The sequence below is a fragment of the Aspergillus pseudodeflectus genome (genome assembly GCF_044049435.1).
Source record: "Aspergillus pseudodeflectus strain CBS 756.74 chromosome Unknown BJX68scaffold_17, whole genome shotgun sequence".
NCBI classification, from domain to species: domain Eukaryota; kingdom Fungi; phylum Ascomycota; class Eurotiomycetes; order Eurotiales; family Aspergillaceae; genus Aspergillus; species Aspergillus pseudodeflectus.
Genome location: NW_027263793.1, coordinates 36,971 through 53,884, shown reverse-complemented (window position 1 = coordinate 53,884; position 16,914 = coordinate 36,971). Strand labels below are relative to the sequence as shown.

Here is a 16,914-nt window from a genome sequence, read left to right as displayed (position 1 = left end):
TCATTCCTTAGCAACGGATGTGGGTCAACTTACTCCAACGCTTGATGTTCCTGGATCTCAGATAAGGATACTTTACGATATAAATAACAACACACGGCCGGCTATTATAGGATCACAACCACCCCAACACTTTCGAGACGACGGTACCGATGGTCAAGTTCACGAATTCGGCCGCGGTGCTTCTCGGGGCACTGCCAGTCCTCGATGTGTTCGTCTCTGTGACTGCTGAAACTGCCCGTGGTAGGGTGACCGTCCTCGACGGAGTCCCATACTACGTTGGGGACATCGCCGTGGCACGCATCGCAGAAGTTGCCCTCTCTGCTCCAAACCTGCTGCCAGAGGTAGATGTGGTGCCTATCACTGTCATCTCCAGCAATTCCTCCTCGTTCACTAGCTCAGAGCTTGACGGGGTCATTGCAAATTACCTGGCCCGCGACGATGTCTTTAGCACTTCGTTCCTCGGGGGTAAGAAGCTGCCTCTTGCACCTTATTCGGTGAATACTGACTCGAAACAGCTGTCTATTTGAGCTACACGGGAAGCGGATCACCCGTGGTTGAGGATGAATCCATCGCCATCGCCGTCGACAAGCATGATACCTCGCTCTTTTTCGCCTCACTTGCTTACGCTGTCAACGCGTCGCAAAGCGTAACCAAGGCATGCCTGACTGAGGAGTTACCAAACGGACCATACTTTGTCTCGACCAAATCAGGACATGTCTTTGAAGCTCATCGATTGTATGAGGACACTCATTATAGTTTCCTCGAACCTGCCGTCAGCGACGGACAGGGTGGCTATCGCGTGCTTTCGGCAAATACCGAGGTCGGCCACATACCTCACGTTCCCTTTGCTCGTTGGCTGACTTGTACCCAGGGTATCCTCGGGCCTAGCATTGCCGTTCCATCTAGGCTGTACTATACTGTTACCCCCGAGAAGCCTTTAGCAGGGGTATACCGACCTTTCCCGCCTGTACCCATCTTGACTTACTAGAAATACTGACCAAATATAGCTCCGAATGGGCGTAAAGGACATCTTCCACGTCAAAGGCCTCCGAACAAGTGGCGGAAATCGCGCCTACTACTCCCTCTACGAACCCCGCAACGCAACCGGAACTGCAATTCAACGCCTCATTGATCTCGGCGCAGTCTTTATCGGCAAAATGGGGACTGTCCAGTTTGCGAATGGCGACCGTCCCACTGCTGATTGGGTGGATTTTCATTGTCCTTTTAATCCTCGCGTATGCCACTCCTTCCAAGTTTCTTAAGCGCGGTCCGCGAATGCTGATCTCGCAAAGGGCGATGGCTATCAAGTCCCAAGTGGTTCCTCCTCTGGCCCCGGCGCCGGAATTGGCGCTTACGAGTGGCTTGACATCGCCATCGGCAGCGACACTGGTGGATCCATGCGCGGTCCCGCAGGTGCACAGGGTGTATACGGGAATAGACCCAGTACTGGTGCTGTTGGACTCGACGAGGTGATTCCTCTGTGCGATGGCCTCGACACCACTGGTGTCTTTGCACGGTCTGCCGAGACGTGGTCTCGCGTCGTGAGTGTGTGGTATCAGGACTTTGGTGCCGACTATCCATCATACCCTGATAAGATCTTCTACCCGAGCGCTTCCTTTGGCGAGGACGCTGTGGCTAGTTCGGATGCTCGCAGGGTCATTGAACAGTTTGTGTCGAAATTTGAGAGGTTTTTAGGTACAAACCGGACACATGTTGATGTAGATGCGACCTGGAACTCGACGAAACCAGCTGGTGCGTCAAACACGCTTCAGGATATGCTTCATTATGTGCGTTCCCCGCATCCGACTGCTGTGACTTGCCCATTCTAACCGAGGATAGACATATGGAACACTAGTCTCTGTGTATCAATGGCTGCACTTGGGCGTCCCCTTCTTCAGCGACTACGCCGCCAAGTACGACGGCCGCACTCCGTATATCAACCCTGGTCCTCTGCTCCGGTGGAACATCGGGCGTGAAAGGGGCCAGGCCGGATGGGATGAAGCCTGGGCGAACAAGACGATTTTCAAGAACTGGTGGAGTGGAGCGGCAGGGTTTGGGGCGCATAACAATGACAGCTGCTCTGACGGGATCTACATCTACCCAAATAGTATTGGGACGCCCGACTACCGAGATGAATATGTTGGGTAAGTCATCTCGTCCGGTTATTGACTATCGCTAACCACGTATTTAGACCTCCAAGCCCTCCATACTGGGGCATGTCTGACAGCAACATCGCGGTCTTCGCCGGTCTCCCTGACCTGGTTGTTCCCAGTGAGTACACACCGCATGCCGTATCCTGACCGTGCTGGCTTGCTAATGCGGAGTAGTCGGCGAGATCCCGTATAAGAGCACAAAGTCCGGAAAGACCGAGTACTTGCCAGTCACTATGAGCGTTGTGGCAGCACGCGGATGTGACTTGATGGTCGCGTCCATGGTGCGTGAGATGGAGGCTCAAGGGATCCTGAAGCCTGTGGCGGCGGGGACGAAGCTGTATCCGTGATGAATACTGGAATGTGGATAGGCTAGACATGTTTTGCTGTAGTTACACGCCGAGCCGGTCATGCAAGGCTTAGAGGGCATAGAATTAAGTGGATTGTCGTTGATCAACTAGCGTGCGTACCGTCATCGAAGGAACTTCCTGAAATCACCTGGGAGAGCGCCTGAAAGTCAGTGGCGACGTAATGTGATTATTTCGGACCCAACTGCAGACACATGATACCTGAGGATACCCATGAGTCGCCCCAGCTTAGGACTTATAATCCTCAAGAGCTCCAAATTTGTCGCTGGATTGACTGCCCCACACCTCGGTGTTTGACACAGGCTGGGAGAGTGGCTGCGGAAATGAATCGGGGAACGACATCGCACGTACGAGGGACCAAGCAGGAGATGGCAGACTGGTCGTTCCTGATGTTGTTATTCATGAACCCGGAAGACTGACCCTCGACAAGTTTCACGATGCGTGTTACCAAGTCCCGGCCCCCTAGACATTTGAGGGAGATCTTCGAGCATGTCTCCGCCGGTATCTCTGCGGACGAGTCCTCATTCCAGTCCTTACCCGTTCATCGTAACCGTCGCCACCGAGATACGAGCTCGACCCGTCCCCGTCAGTGGTATATGAGGTGAAGCTATTACGAGCACTCGCGCTTGCAGGTAGGAGGGGTGGCGGTGGCGTGCGCCTCCTAGCACTCGCACCCCCACCTCCATGGCGATTGTACATCCAGTCCTGGAACGCCTCCACCCTCAGCGGGGCGAAAATGGCTGTAGCGAAGAACACGCCCGTCACGCTAACTGTTGTATAGCATGTTAGCGGTGCGCTTCTCAGTTTTCGGCGGGACTGCCTCACAGAGAATTGGGAACAGCCAATGAGCCTGGTACTCGATCGTTCCGTCGTTGTGTGGGAAGGCGGTAACATTGAGCGCAAACAGAGATGTCAGCCAGGACAGAGGGAGCTTTTGGTTTTCAAGTGATGATCAGTATAAGATCGGTCATGGCTTTTGGAAGTGAGTGTATAGGGAGCCTACGAAGAAGATGGTCACAAGGGTAAAGACGTAGATGTTGTTCGACTGTCGCGCTGTGTCATTCGCCTGTAGTCGGCCAGCCTCAGTCTCCGCGAGGCTCGCCTGTTTCTGGCGCAAATCGAGGAGCGTGTCGATCTAAAGTCCGGGGCGAGTGAGTAGAGCAGTAGAGCAACAGGGGACTTTGAGCCACTTACGGAACTGCGAGTCATCTCTGCCTCCACGATCATGCCGTCGAGATCTCTGGCTATCTCAGCAGGGGTGCAGGTGAACCGGCCTTGCGTCTCAATGCCGGCAAACGCTTGGTTCCAGACAATCTCCTGATCCTCGGCCAATGCTCGCAGCATGTGCAGTTCATCGTTGATGTCCCGGATCTGGTCAAGGAGCTCGGTTTCCTCGGAAATGATATGATGCGGGTTGTTGGGCAGCTCTCTGATCGAGGGGCGGCCACTCCCCGACGAGATGCGCTCGGCGCGCACCTTGCGGCTTTTGATCTCATCACGTAGACCGCCGAGGAAATTCTGGAAGAGTACAGTTTCTCGATTGGCCTTGAGCAGTCAGTGCTACTTTCGTCCGAGCCCTTTTGTTCTTTTGGTAAAGACGCACCACTTCTCGGATAGATTCGCGGAAAACCTCCAGAGGTCCCTTGGAAGTGCCATCTGCGAGTTGCACGCATTTTTCTATGAAGAACCCGGTAGCCGCCCCAAGAATCAACTGCATGACTGCACCCACTGATGTAGGTCGTTCGAAGCGGCCTCGGCCCTCGCCATAGGCGATGTCGTTGAGAACGCGGTGCAGCAGAGTGCTCATCGATGAATCCCTCGAATTTTGCGGCGCCGCGGTTGAAGCCTCCTGCGGTCTGTGGGATGTGCTGGTGATGATTGACTCTATTCGCATCAGAAGTTAGCCATAATCATCCTTGCTAAAGTGACTCGCCTTACGGCCGTCTATTATCCAAATCCACAGCTGGTCGACCATCAATATCTGTTTCTTCTTTGACCGCGCGTCGGGACGCGCCCTGCTCGTTGATGACACCGGTTTCTCCTGGTGCTTCTTGAGGTACTTTGAAAAGACCTGATTATCGTCGCGGTAGCTGGTGTCGGAGATTCCGGGGTAGTAGTATTGGTCGAGCGTCAGAGGGACATGAGCGATGTGCTTCGCGTCTCTTCTGCCTATCAAGTCATCATCTCCATTGTCTTCGCGCCGAGAGGGGGGTTGCCTTGCGGCATTCTTTGGATCGTATTCACCCAGCGTCAGATAGGGCATCTGTCGTCAATCCCTGTGAGCTCAACGATGGATGAAACGCGACAAGGTCTGATCCACATACATAAATAGCGGTGCAAGTTCTCTGTTTACCGGCTTGTTCTACGTCCGCCCGCTAGACATTCCACGCGGATTAGAGGAAATCTTTAATAGTTGCCGGAAGCGCTTATCCCTACCAGACATAGTGGCTTCATATAGTGTTGCCTTGCGCCTGCGCCCAGTTCGGTCCAGCTTCTGCTGAAGAACTTCATGAGGTTCCTATGGTCCATCTCCGACCGGCCCGAGTCGTGCGACAGTCTCGTCACGAGGTCCGTGATCAACTGCAGCTACATTGACGATTAACACCCCGTTCCACTGGGAGAGCCAGGGCGCGTCTCAAACGTACCTCATTCACAGGTAGATGGATCCAACGAAGCTTCAGGTTCTCCGCGGGACTGATCGCGCTGTAGTCATACCGAGGCAGGCGAAGGCCGACGGGCCTCCCAAGTGCGCCAGACGGCGGTTCAGACAAATTCCAAATGTTGGGAAGACCCTGATCATCACTCGAAACACTCCCCAGCTTCTTTTTCAAGATATTCAAGTCCCTCTGCTCGAGCATTTCCACACCTTTGATCAGGGCGTTTGGCCCCTGGCTATAGATTATGCCATGCAGAGTAGCTCTTGCATACGGCACGACAGCGTTTTCATTATGCAAGTAGACATTCATAACATACCCATGGAGATACAGCCGTTGATCCGTCCAGTCCGTCGGCCGCGGCGGAAACGGCGGTTTGTCGTCGATGGGATTCACAATCTCGTACATCTGCGGCGGCGGATTGCGCAGCAGGTCCTGGATAATCATTCCAATTGCGTCTGTGCGGACGAGGGGCTCTCTCCGGCACTCCCTGATTTCATCACCGGATCGGTACCCGCCCTTTGAGAGAAGCCACCAGACCACCACGGCCGTGGACCCATAAACCGCCCAGTGAAGAGCCGACCAGTGTCTGACATCTGTCTGTGGCGGGGCGGGTAGCCAGCGCTCGAGGAGATACTTTAAGACGACTTCGCGACCCGGCTTTTCCCACTCGGCCAGTATTTCAAGGAGCTCGCTTGCTTTGATCGCATTGATGGGATCACCAGTCACCGAGCCCAGGGTTTGCAGCTCAGTAAAGAACAGCGCCTGCAGGCGCTTGTGCTTTCGGCTGATGGACAGCGTAAGGGGCGATTCTCGTTTGTTATCCCAGTGAATAATTGCAGTAGCCTTTGCGCAACTGGCTTCGTCTGGGCTTCGACTCCGCCCTGCTATGATCTGGAGCAGCGCCTGGGCTGTCTCGAGGTGACCGTGCGTAGCTGCAACGTGCAGAGCAGTGAGACCCCCACGCGCTTCTCTGGCGGGATTAACCTTGCCAAGTAGATTATTGATAATCCCACTATGTCCGTATTGAGCCGCCACATGAAGCCATGTGGCCCCTCCCACTGTCCAGAAGACTGCGTTGGGTCTGTACTTGAAACACTGTCGCATCAGCTCAAAGCGCCCATGTGATACGGCCCAGTGCAGTAAAGGCTGTAGATCCGAGTCGAACGAATAAAGGTTCTCCTCAAATCCCTTGGAAAAGATCCCGACGACTTTCGCAGCTGGCTTTTGGGGCTCAATAAACGCCTTCTGCGCGGCGGGATCCTCTGGGAAGTACTCGCGGGTTCTGACTATCTCAAGCATAATGTCCACAAACCCTTTACCTGCGGCTGTGACGAGTGAGGTGTTGCCATCAACATCTAGAGCCGTTACGGGGACATTGTATTTTAGCAATGTGCGAACGTTGTCCACCACCCCCGAGCTGCAGGCTGCATGGAGCGGGGTGAAACCCCCAGTCATGGCGAGAGTGGCATCCGCGCCGCGACTCAAAAGGATATCGAGGCATCCATTGTCAGGCTTCAAGCATGCATAGAGAAGAGGCGTCCTGTTCATAGGGTCTTGGCTGTTAATATCAGCGCCGAGATCAAGAAGGGTCTCAATTAACTCGCGGCTGTGCGATTGGCATGCGTCCATCAACGGCGTCGACCCACGACGGTCCGGTTGGTCGACGACTGCGCCCCTCACCACGAGGTAATTAAGGTACTCCGGGTGTGCTTCAAAGCCTTCGGGCGCAGAGTAGTGGCCCTCAATCACAAGATGTAAGCAGCCTCTCTCCCCGGAATCCACCGCGGTAGCCGAGGCGTAATGGTCGAACAGAGTCTTCATGACTTCACCCTGTAGATGTAGACATGCAAGTAGCAAGGGAGTCCGGGACCCACGATCCAACTGCTCTATACGCGCTTCGTTCTCCAGCAAGGTCGAGACAATGATGTCATGCCCATGCATGCTCGCCAGGTGCAATGGCGTGCGTTCATACTCACCCACTTGATCAACGTTTGCGCCTTTATCCAGCAGCCATCCCACTACTGCGGGGCAGTTATTCATACTGGCGATGTGTAGCGGTGCGTTTTTGGAAGCGTTTACCTCTGTTATATCCGTATCGGGGGCCGCTGCCAAGAGTAGATCCAACATCTGCACGCCGTCAAACATGGCTGCGAGGTGGAACGCCGAGCTCCCCTGGTCGTTGCGCATGAGAGGACTTGCTCCACTATCCAATAGGCACTCGACTATGTCGACCTCCTGGTGGACGATTGCGTCGTGTAGCGGAGTGGTTCCGCCGGCCCGTTGAATATCGACAAATGCGCCCTGTGAAAGCAACAACCTCACGCTGGTGTAGTTGCCCATGATGGCTGCACCGTGGAGAGCGCTTATCCCACCCTCTATCCATGGGGCTAAAGCATCAACATCCGTCCCGCTCTGCAAGAGTGCCTCCACAATGCGAGGTTGCCGGTCGATCACGGCGGAACATAACGGGGTCATAAACGTCCCGTCATCGGGGTCACGCCACACTCTCACGTTTGCCAGCTGCGGATCCAAGGACAAGAGCTCATTAAATCGCTCGAGATTGCCTTCTTTTATTGCTCTCTCAAGAACTGTTCTCATCGGGTGCTCCGAAACCTGATCAGCATCGCCTGACCCGTCTAGAGGACCTGTGTCGGCATGTCTATCTTGGTCATTGTGGCTGACAGATGCGGATCTCTCGGTCAAGTAACTGCTGGTGGATGTATAATCATAGGAAGCATCATCATCATCCGCTGCTTCCATCGCAGCTGCGATAATAGTTTGCATCATCTCATCATCTAGCCCGGGACGCTCTGCTGCAGGTTGGTCTGATATCTCCAACATAGCATCCCTGGCTGAGCCAGCATCATTGGTAACATGTACAATGGCAAGGGCTGCATTGGGGCTCACTGTTACGGCCCCTTCAGTGCCAGCCTCATTGCCGGAGTCTCCTCCACCCGGGCTGTTGCCAACAAAAGCTTCCTCGACCTGATGAATCGGATCTGCAGCGTACTCGCCAACAGGATGCCTGTTGTCTTGACTGTCACTATCAACCATTCCAACCACCGAAGTCTGCTCAATAATGCGTTCTTCGTCAGTCGGGGTTTCACTTCCTGTACCGCTCGCGGGGGATTTGGTGCGGTCATCCATTGTGAGATGGTCCTTGAGACCAATTGATTACCGCGGATTGGTTAAAACGCATGAGTGGCGTGCTGCGACCCGTAAGTATCTTGCGTAGTTGATTTCGCAGGGTAGTATGGGCTTCTAGACCATGAGGTGGGAAAACCCGTCAATCCAAACAGCAACGGGCGGATGGGGAAAATGGGGAAAACGAAGAGAAAATATAGGAAGGAGCCCCAACGAGAGAAGATATAAGCAAGTAGCCTGGTCCAGCCTTTCGATTGATCTAGGGCGACGCAAGCCCCGGTCGCCGCCTGACCAACGACGACAGGTAAATCAAGCACTCTGTCGCATTCTGTGCAGTCCGTGATATTCCCGCGGAGGATTCGTTAGCCGCTGTGGCTGCCTGAGCATGACATCTACCAATCACAGCCTGATGCGTGGCCGCGGCAACGAGGACCAGCCTCTTGACAGGTCACAGACTACCTAGTCTTTCTAATTTCGACTCTGTTTCCAAGCCGCAGCACTCCGTAATCTTTCCTGTCATTGTAGAGCGGATCGGAAGAGATCTCCATTGAAAGGCCTGCCTTGTACAGAACCTGCGTCCACCAGACCCGATATGCTTCCATGTTTATCGCTCGAGATGTTAGACCATTGCAGTGATTGCAAAACCAGAACAAAAGACCTCTTCGCTTCCAGAGCTTCTAGAGAATTTGCTCGTGCCCCTGGCGTCGCCTTCATCGCAGATTTGGTATGGAGGGCAAAAAAGCCTGTGATTAAGTTCCTCTGTCTTGGCGTGCCATTATGAAAGTCTTAGTTTTGCTTGTTCATTTGGTCCAAGGTGTGGTGTACCTGTCGCATCGCAGTAGCGAGGTTCGGAGTTCGTTGAAAAGACCATAATCTTGACGAGTTGTGGGCCAAGTGTCTGGATAACTTGCAGGCCACTACGACCGGTTCGATCATATCAACGTGCTTGCCTTTGCATTCGGGGTTCTCGGAGACGTATCAAGACTCTTTTCACATTTCTCGGCGCCCCTGGACACAGGGAGGTAGGAGATGGTCGTCTATCCAGTGCAGTCCGATAAGTGGAGCCACGATAGACAGACACCGACCATGACATTGATCTTTCATGCGATTCAGCTTCTTGAATGAACTTTGACTGGGTCCAGTTCTTCCACAAGTCGGGGTCGTTAAACTCGTATAGAGGGGTCTCGGTGCCAACATGGCATCCAGGATAGCGAGAAGAGTACCATGTGTCTCCCAGATCCTCGCACGCATCGATGAGTAGGACTTGCAGGCCGAGCCTTTGGAGCAGATGGTTTCCAAATACCCGCCCAACTGGCCCCGACAAGGTCAATGTTAGCCGTCTAACGGGTCACATAATGGTCTCGGAGAAGGTATCAGCGACTTTTCTGTGCAAAAAAAAGCAAAGATTGTTAAGATAGTTGTTGGTTGTAGAAAGAGCAGCACGAGCGAAGCTTTCTTGGGAAGCGGGCACGGGATATTCGGCATTTGACCAGTTGGCATTGGCTGTCACGAAGAGGTACAAAATCGACGTGCCAAGCGAAGAGGCACCTGGACCGGTGTATGGGCAAGTACTTCTGGTCCTCTCGCGCAGATCGAACCCCAGACCCAGCCAAGACACCCGAGCCACTCAGGTTCATGATAGGCACATTCAAAGGTGGAAAATTTGAGACTAATCTGAAAGCCGGGGTCAGTTCAACTCCAGGTCTTAATCTTGAATACGCTACGGGCTGGGCTGGCACACCGTCTCTTGGAGGATCGGTCGACTATATCGTTGTAGGTTGGGGAGCAGAGAAAGTCCGCAAAGTTGTACGAGCACTCGAGGGAGAACGGCGCAAGAACATAGCAGAAGAGCAAGCACAAGAGAAAGTAAGACAAGAGGACGAGGAAGCGGAAGTCTGGCAGTCTCACGCATTGTTCATGGCAACTTATCGTCCCACTACAGGTCATCTGACCCTTGCCGACCTGAAGGGCTTGTACATGGTCAAATGCGAAAAGCTTAGCGGGCAATGGGACGACGCCTGTTGGGGAATGCGAATCGATATCCAGCCGCAGACCAAGCCTCTCGGTCTCGTGGCCGCCTTCGACTTCGGCATTGTATTGGGGATGATGCTGCTGTCGGTATCTGAGGATTCGCTGCATGCCTTTGTGGAAAGGTTGGCGGCTGAACGGGTCTCGGACTCGGACTCGGACGTGGACTTTGAATTTGGATACCCCGGCATGGGTGACTCGAAACGCAAACGCAGCGGTGGTGAGGGCAACCCTAACCCCTCTTTCCGACGTCGTCTAGGTGAAGCTCCGAAGCCGAACCGTGTCTATTTCTGATGGGCTGGAGCGACCGTCCCCGAGAACGAGCTGGACGAACCAATGGATGAGCTCGACGACCGTGGATATTTGGATTTCCCACCGACGAACAACGCAGTGGCGTATGGAATGTGGATTTACGTGCGATTCTTCGGCAGTGACACGAAAATCGAGCTCTCCGTGCCTAAGATCGCGAATGAGCCGAGCCGAAAGCCAGACAATAAGTGGTCAGATCATCGAGACCCTAAATACTACAACCTCTATCCGAAGTGGCACTAGGTCCGTGTCCGCCGGTGTGCTTCCTCACTTTGAATCAAGTTCTAGATCATAGACTGGCAAATACATGTACATACAGACAGATCCAAGTAACAAGGCTACCTATCAAAGCCACCATCTGCGCTGCAGCTGGCCATCTTCCGTTTCCTCGCCTCGTCGACCGAGCACGCCTCCCAAGCTCATGATCCCTGGAGGGCGTAGACATGCTTCCCTATATATTTGCATAAGATAGTTGGACTGCATCCTTAGCCGTCGGGACTACTTATTCCGGACTAGATATCCCTTTACTCGAACAAGCGGAGGGGGAGTAAAGTAGAGCGGAGAAAAGAACCTGGTAGGCCCCGTGCTCTAACATCTATACTCATCTTGTCTGGTCAATCCTCTTCGACAATAGACTATCAATGTATTCTATGGCCGTGTGTATCTCGGGGATCTCTTCGCTCTCCAGCACCGACAGATCATGACGGTGCAACCTCGGCGAGGTTCGAACATCCCTTCCTGTCGAGCCGACTTGGCTATCCAGGGCAGGAGCGAAGTCGTTCCTTCCTTGTTTGCGACTTGGTCTCCCAGGGAAGGTGCGACCCATGGCTCCGGTGCACGTTACTCAACTAATACGGGAAGGAACGAGGGAGGTGGTGGACCGCTCCTTTCCTCGTTCTCGCAGCAAGGAGAGTCGTCTCATTCCATCGGGCCTTCTGCGCCGCAGATTAATTTTGACAAGGGGCAGCCTCATTTCGAACCACGTATATCAATATCGACAAAGGTCACGAACCAACCCCCTTGTTTTCCTAGCTCGTGTTGAAACCGTCTCAATGTCAGCGTGGTGACATTTGACTCGCTGTCGTGTCGATTTGGAAGCTTGCACTCGACACAGTGGATCCGGCAGAACTCGGGAAGTACGATGTCAGGCGTGGCCAGCAAGGTTTGAGGAGTCGTCGGCTTATCCTTATCTTCGACTTGGAGCGTCAGGTCGGACAAGCAGGCCTCGGTACGTGACGATCGCAGGGCTTTTGAAAAGTTCTTTTCCTCCAGGGCAACGACGTATCCTGCCACTCTGGCTACCATAGGGCCCGTCCATGGACCTTCCATGGTCGGATACTGTTGGAGTAACGAGAGGGCCTTTCGTCGAATATTATGGCTGCGACATTTCAGAGCTGTGAAGTAGAGTGGTGGGAAAAAGCCCGTATCTATGGTGAAGGAGGGATCTAGTTTGCAAACACCAGGCGCTGAGGCGGATTGAGATGCTGATGCCTGCGCGGCGAACTCATCATAACGTCCAATAAGCGACTTGAACACGGATAGATGCGCATCATAGGCAGTTTCCTTGATGGTCAGGCAAGTGCCGATAATGATGATGAACATGTCACCATAGATGCGGAGCATCGTGAGCCCAGTCTTTTGTTGAGGGGATATGGTGAGGGAGAGAGAAACAATTGAACGCTCGTAGCTTGCGACCCATTCCGACATGGCTACTCGGAGGGCTTGCTGTTTTTCCAGCTCGGTTGCACTTGGTACAGGGACGTGGACGCCACTGGCGTGCGCAGTTCGCTCGAATTCCTTGCAAAGGTGGATCACGGCGACGACGATGGAGGTAAATGAACGTCGGGCTTCATCTCCGGTCTGAAAGACAGGCGGAATATGGATACGCCGGCTATATGAAAAGGAGGTCACAAACGTCCCTTTACGCTGGGAGCTGTTGCCCAGTGTGAGGAATTGTAGGTTTAGTTGAGTGAAGACGGCGACTAGGTGATCGTCGTAAGCCAGGGGATCTTCTTTGACGAGAACCATCTCGCTTGTTATTCGCGATCGATCCTGCCGACTCTGCAACTGAGTCAGGAGTTTGATGCCGGAGCTGAAATGAGCCTGCATGGCATTCAGATCCCCTCGCAGGATCTCCAGGCAGATGAACAGGACAGACGACACAGCGGCAATGCGGAGTGAGGTGGGGTTTTCCGACTTGATGTTTGAGGTCAACGCTCGGATTGCTTGGTTATACTGCCGGAGGAGAAAAGGAACATTGGATGTTGTATGACCCGGAGGCTTGATCCCCTGACTGGGCAAGAACAGCTCGTACGCTGACGTGAGAGCGATCGAGGCATGGACAACGGCAGGCTCCGACAGAGACATTTGGAGCACCAACGAGTCCCAGAAAAAGGAGCCAAAAGGCTCGGCTAGCCTACCAGCTACGAGGTGCTGGAAGCGGTGCAGGTGACCCCGTTCTTCTTGATCGAGACCCGGCACAGTCTGAGGAGGATACAATACGGACAACGACTGCGACTTTGGCCGAGACAGTACGCCCGCCGGTGGGCTCCAGATCCCATAGCCATCACAGGCTCTCCCTGTGGAAACGCACTTGGCACATGACGGTCGTTGCTCATCGCATTTGACTCTGCGGATCCTGGGTTTCGTTAACACCGAACGGCAACATCCGCTCCGCAGGAGGGCGCTAAGCCAATAGCTTACTTGCAGGTGCGGCACCCTGACTTTACACGAGTCGTCTGTTTGCGGCGCTTGATCGTGGCTGGGAGGGTGGATTGGGTCGCCATTGCTGTGTGAGGTGCGAACCTTGGAAGGGAAAGCAAGGCCTGCTCGTCGTCGGTCGGAGATAAAGACCGCGTCCGTGGGGCGGAAAATCAGCCGCAGGCCTGGAGTGCGCAAGTGAGGTCGGCGGTGGGGCAGAGACTTGGGCGCTTCCTATTCGCTACCTCGTTTTCTCTGTCTTGTGATTGGCCGATCCTCGTCTGGTGCGTTTTACTCCTTTTGGGGGTTGTGCTCTTGAGCTTCACATCTTAGAGCCATAGGGAGCCGCGGTCGATTAAAGGGTGACGTGGTTATGTTTGGAAACTACTGGAATCCGTTTCAATGAGTGTAAGCCAGCGGAGTTAAGGCTGCGATAATGTCCCTCAACCGGGAACTCCATGCAGTCCACGAAATATATAACGCCCCGCCAGCACCGCGCTGCGCTCATGATGTCTATCAAGCCAACAGCATTCCTCAGTCAGACTTTTGTAACCACAGCTTCCCGTCTAATATACTTTGCCACGTCAACTCACCGAAATGGCTGTTCCCACAAGAGCCCTCGGTCGCAATGGCCCCCAAGTCTCATCCATCGGCCTCGGCCTCATGAGTATCGGAGGCGTCTACGGCGCAGCACCCAGCGACGAAGAGCGTCTGGCCCTTTTGGACCACGCCCATGCAATCGGACAATGGTTTTGGGACACCGCCGACATCTACTTTGACAGTGAAGACATCATCGGCAAATGGCGTGCGAAGAACCCTGACAAGGCGAAAGACATCTTCTTGGCGACCAAGTTCGGCATCCAAATGTTTGACGGTGGGATGAGACAGGTTCTCGATAGTAGCCCGGTGTACGCCAGGTCCGCGCTGGAGAGGAGTCTGAAGAGACTCCAGACCGAGACGATTGATCTCTACTACGCTCATCGCGTTGATGGCAAGACCCCGATCGAGACCACCATGCAAGCATTGGTGCAATTCAAAGAGTATGTTCATATCTTCTCTTACCTTGGGGGTGCTAATAATGGCTATTTAGAGAGGGAAAGATTCGTTACATCGGTCTCAGTGAAGTGTCCGCCGCCACGCTTCGCCGTGCCCATGCCATCCACCCAATCTCCGCCGTCCAGCTGGAGTATAGTCCGTTTGCCCTAGATATCGAGCATCCCCAAATCGCTCTCCTTGAAACCTGCCGCGAGCTCGGTGTAGCTGTCGTGGCATACAGCCCGGTTGGTCGTGGTCTCCTGACTGGCAGGTATGCGACTCGCGAAGCGGTGACCAAGGACATGTTCCTCAATGCCCTCCCTCGGTTCTCTGAAGAGAACTTCCCTGCAATCCAGAGACTTAACGAGGTCATCAAGAGCGTGGCGACAGAGCAGAACATCACCCCGGCCCAGACTGCTCTTGCTTGGCTTAGTGCGCGTGAGCCCTTTGTCATCCCCATTCCTGGAACGAGGTCCATCAAGTACCTCGAGGAGAACACTGCTGCAGCAAAGATCCAGCTCACGACCGAGGAGAACCAGATCATCACCGAAGCTGCCAACGCCACCAAGCTGGTTGGGCGTAGGTATCCCTCGAGGTAGGTTGAGAATGGAAAGCAGGGCTAAGAGATGTGGGCTAACGAATATGATAGTTTCTTCCCAGGGAATTACGAGTTTGGCGATACACCTGAGCTTTGATCATGATAAGCACACGTTCGCGACAGGGAAATTGGCTGCCGTAGCACTCAAGAGGCGCCGGTCACCGTTGTAGGATGAATATGAACGCTTAGTTGAATCAAAAACGCGTGTTTATAGGATGCCTCTTCATGGCTTGTAACGATTATAGTACTAGAAGTAGGTAAATACATTACAGTACCCGATAACCCCCGGTCTTGGACAAAGCGTACGTGGGATGCGGTGTACTGTCGTCGCCCGCAAGACTAATTGCCTTCTCAAAGCTTGCGCTCACGAAGGAGTGGACTCGCTAGACAGGCTAGGCTGGAGAAAGCAGCGTTGCTTGCTGTGGGGATTTCTGAATTAGCCCCAAGTTGAACAAAGATGTAGAAAGGCGGACTTGCCGTGCGCATATTCGAACCCCCTGGAGTAGGCTGCAATGACAGTAGTCTTAATCGGCTCTGGTAGGGGTTGAATGTAGTCGATGGACAGCATCGCCTTCTCAATGATCTGTAGCCAAGCCAGTACATGAGCGGATGCCGTGCCGCATAGCCGTATTTCGAATATACCGTGTTTTTTTGCGGCTGATCCCTCAAGCTGACACCAAGCCCGTGCCTTACAGTTCCTTGTAATATAATACTGCATCTGTTATAGAAAGGCCAAGAACTGCTCCCGTGTTGGCGGCGAGGTAGAAACTGGACAATTTCCGCGGCGTTTCTCTACAGAGCGCCGGCAACACTCGCGCCATATTGCAGCTCTGCTGTCCTTCGAGTGTGACTCTGTGGAGAGGAAAAGCCGCCCACAATACAAACATTACCGATGTCAACCCGCCCTACGGTGAGTCTTATTGCAGCAGGATGGAAGGATCCCGCTAATCTATTCAGGTGGATATCCCAAGTCTGTCAGCCAGGGCTTCAACGAGAATTATCTGCCGGTCCGGCTTCAAGCTGCTGGGTACAATACGTACTACACTGGCAAGCTGTTCAATGTGCACACTGTTGACAACTACAACTCGCCATTTGCGGGTGGCTTTACCGGCTCTGTAAGGATCCCATTTTGTCTGTGGCAACATCGTTTTCACCAGTCCAGGATTTCCTCCTCGACACCTTTACCTACAATTATCTGAACAGCACGTTCCAACGGACCGGTGAGACCCCACGCAGCTAACGAAGGTGAATATGTCACCGATGTACTGGCTGGAAAAACATATCGACTTTTGGATGATGCGGTGGCTGCAGAAAACCCGTTCTTCCTCACAATTGCGCCCAGTGCTCACCACGCGGGTATTCAGATGAGCGGCAGCATTCTCCACCCGGACCCGGTATTTGTTTTTGATGTCCCCGTCTCAGCGAAGCGACACGAACACCTATTTATAGATGTAGTTGTCCCTCGAGGAAAGAACTTTAACCCAGATCACGTACGTAGGAATGTGAGCATTGGCCGAGGCCCTCTACTGACATGGATAGCCATCCGGCGCCAACTGGGTTCGAGAGCTCGAGCAGCAAAACAAGACGAATGTCGACTGGAATGACCACTTTTATCGCCAGCGCCTGCGCGCGCTACAGGCGGTCGATGAGCTAGTGGATGGCCTTTTCCATCGCTTGGAGCAGCTCGATTTGCTGGACAACACGTACGTCGTATACAGCAGCGACAATGGTTTTCACATCGGGCAGCATCGCCTGCAGCCGGGAAAGTCCTGCGGGTATGAAGAAGATATCAACATTCCCCTGATTGTCCTTGGCCCCGGGGTTGCTGCAAACCACTCAACCGATATCGTCACCAGTCACACCGACCTTGCTCCGACGTTCTTTAACTTACTAGGAATCCCACTCCGCGATGACTTTGATGGAAG

General features: G+C 53.6%; 5 protein-coding genes across 5 annotated transcripts; 3 read left to right on the top strand and 2 right to left on the bottom strand.

Moving 5' to 3' along the window:
• The first annotated feature begins 124 nt into the window (after window positions 1-124).
• BJX68DRAFT_275124 (glutamyl-tRNA(Gln) amidotransferase, subunit A) lies at window positions 125-2,590 on the top strand. Its single transcript, XM_071047779.1, has 8 exons — window positions 125-465; window positions 516-820; window positions 872-946; window positions 1,008-1,235; window positions 1,293-1,787; window positions 1,840-2,144; window positions 2,192-2,271; window positions 2,328-2,590. The coding sequence occupies exons 1-8, from the start codon at window positions 150-152 to the stop codon at window positions 2,498-2,500; spliced, it is 1,977 nt and encodes a 658-aa protein (XP_070899908.1). The 5' UTR covers window positions 125-149; the 3' UTR covers window positions 2,501-2,590.
• A 726-nt stretch (window positions 2,591-3,316) lies between these two features.
• BJX68DRAFT_275120 (uncharacterized protein) lies at window positions 3,317-4,781 on the bottom strand (the record flags this gene model as incomplete). The annotated part of the gene is made up of 4 exons (XM_071047778.1): window positions 3,317-3,653; window positions 3,713-4,063; window positions 4,122-4,402; window positions 4,457-4,781. 4 exons carry the CDS (start codon window positions 4,779-4,781, stop codon window positions 3,486-3,488), a joined length of 1,125 nt encoding a protein of 374 aa, XP_070899907.1. The 3' UTR covers window positions 3,317-3,485.
• Window positions 4,782-9,954: 5,173 nt separating this feature from the next.
• BJX68DRAFT_265894 (uncharacterized protein) lies at window positions 9,955-10,899 on the top strand (the record flags this gene model as incomplete). The annotated part of the gene is made up of 2 exons (XM_071045345.1): window positions 9,955-10,606; window positions 10,652-10,899. 2 exons carry the CDS (start codon window positions 9,955-9,957, stop codon window positions 10,897-10,899), a joined length of 900 nt encoding a protein of 299 aa, XP_070899906.1.
• A 726-nt stretch (window positions 10,900-11,625) lies between these two features.
• BJX68DRAFT_265893 (Zn(II)2Cys6 transcription factor domain-containing protein) lies at window positions 11,626-13,442 on the bottom strand (the record flags this gene model as incomplete). The annotated part of the gene is made up of 2 exons (XM_071045344.1): window positions 11,626-13,294; window positions 13,360-13,442. The coding sequence occupies 2 exons, from the start codon at window positions 13,440-13,442 to the stop codon at window positions 11,626-11,628; spliced, it is 1,752 nt and encodes a 583-aa protein (XP_070899905.1).
• A 511-nt stretch (window positions 13,443-13,953) lies between these two features.
• Window positions 13,954-15,086, top strand: BJX68DRAFT_254677 (NADP-dependent oxidoreductase domain-containing protein; the record flags this gene model as incomplete). The annotated part of the gene is made up of 3 exons (XM_071042915.1): window positions 13,954-14,396; window positions 14,447-14,986; window positions 15,041-15,086. The coding sequence occupies 3 exons, from the start codon at window positions 13,954-13,956 to the stop codon at window positions 15,084-15,086; spliced, it is 1,029 nt and encodes a 342-aa protein (XP_070899904.1).
• Between the last annotated feature and the right edge of the window lie 1,828 nt (window positions 15,087-16,914).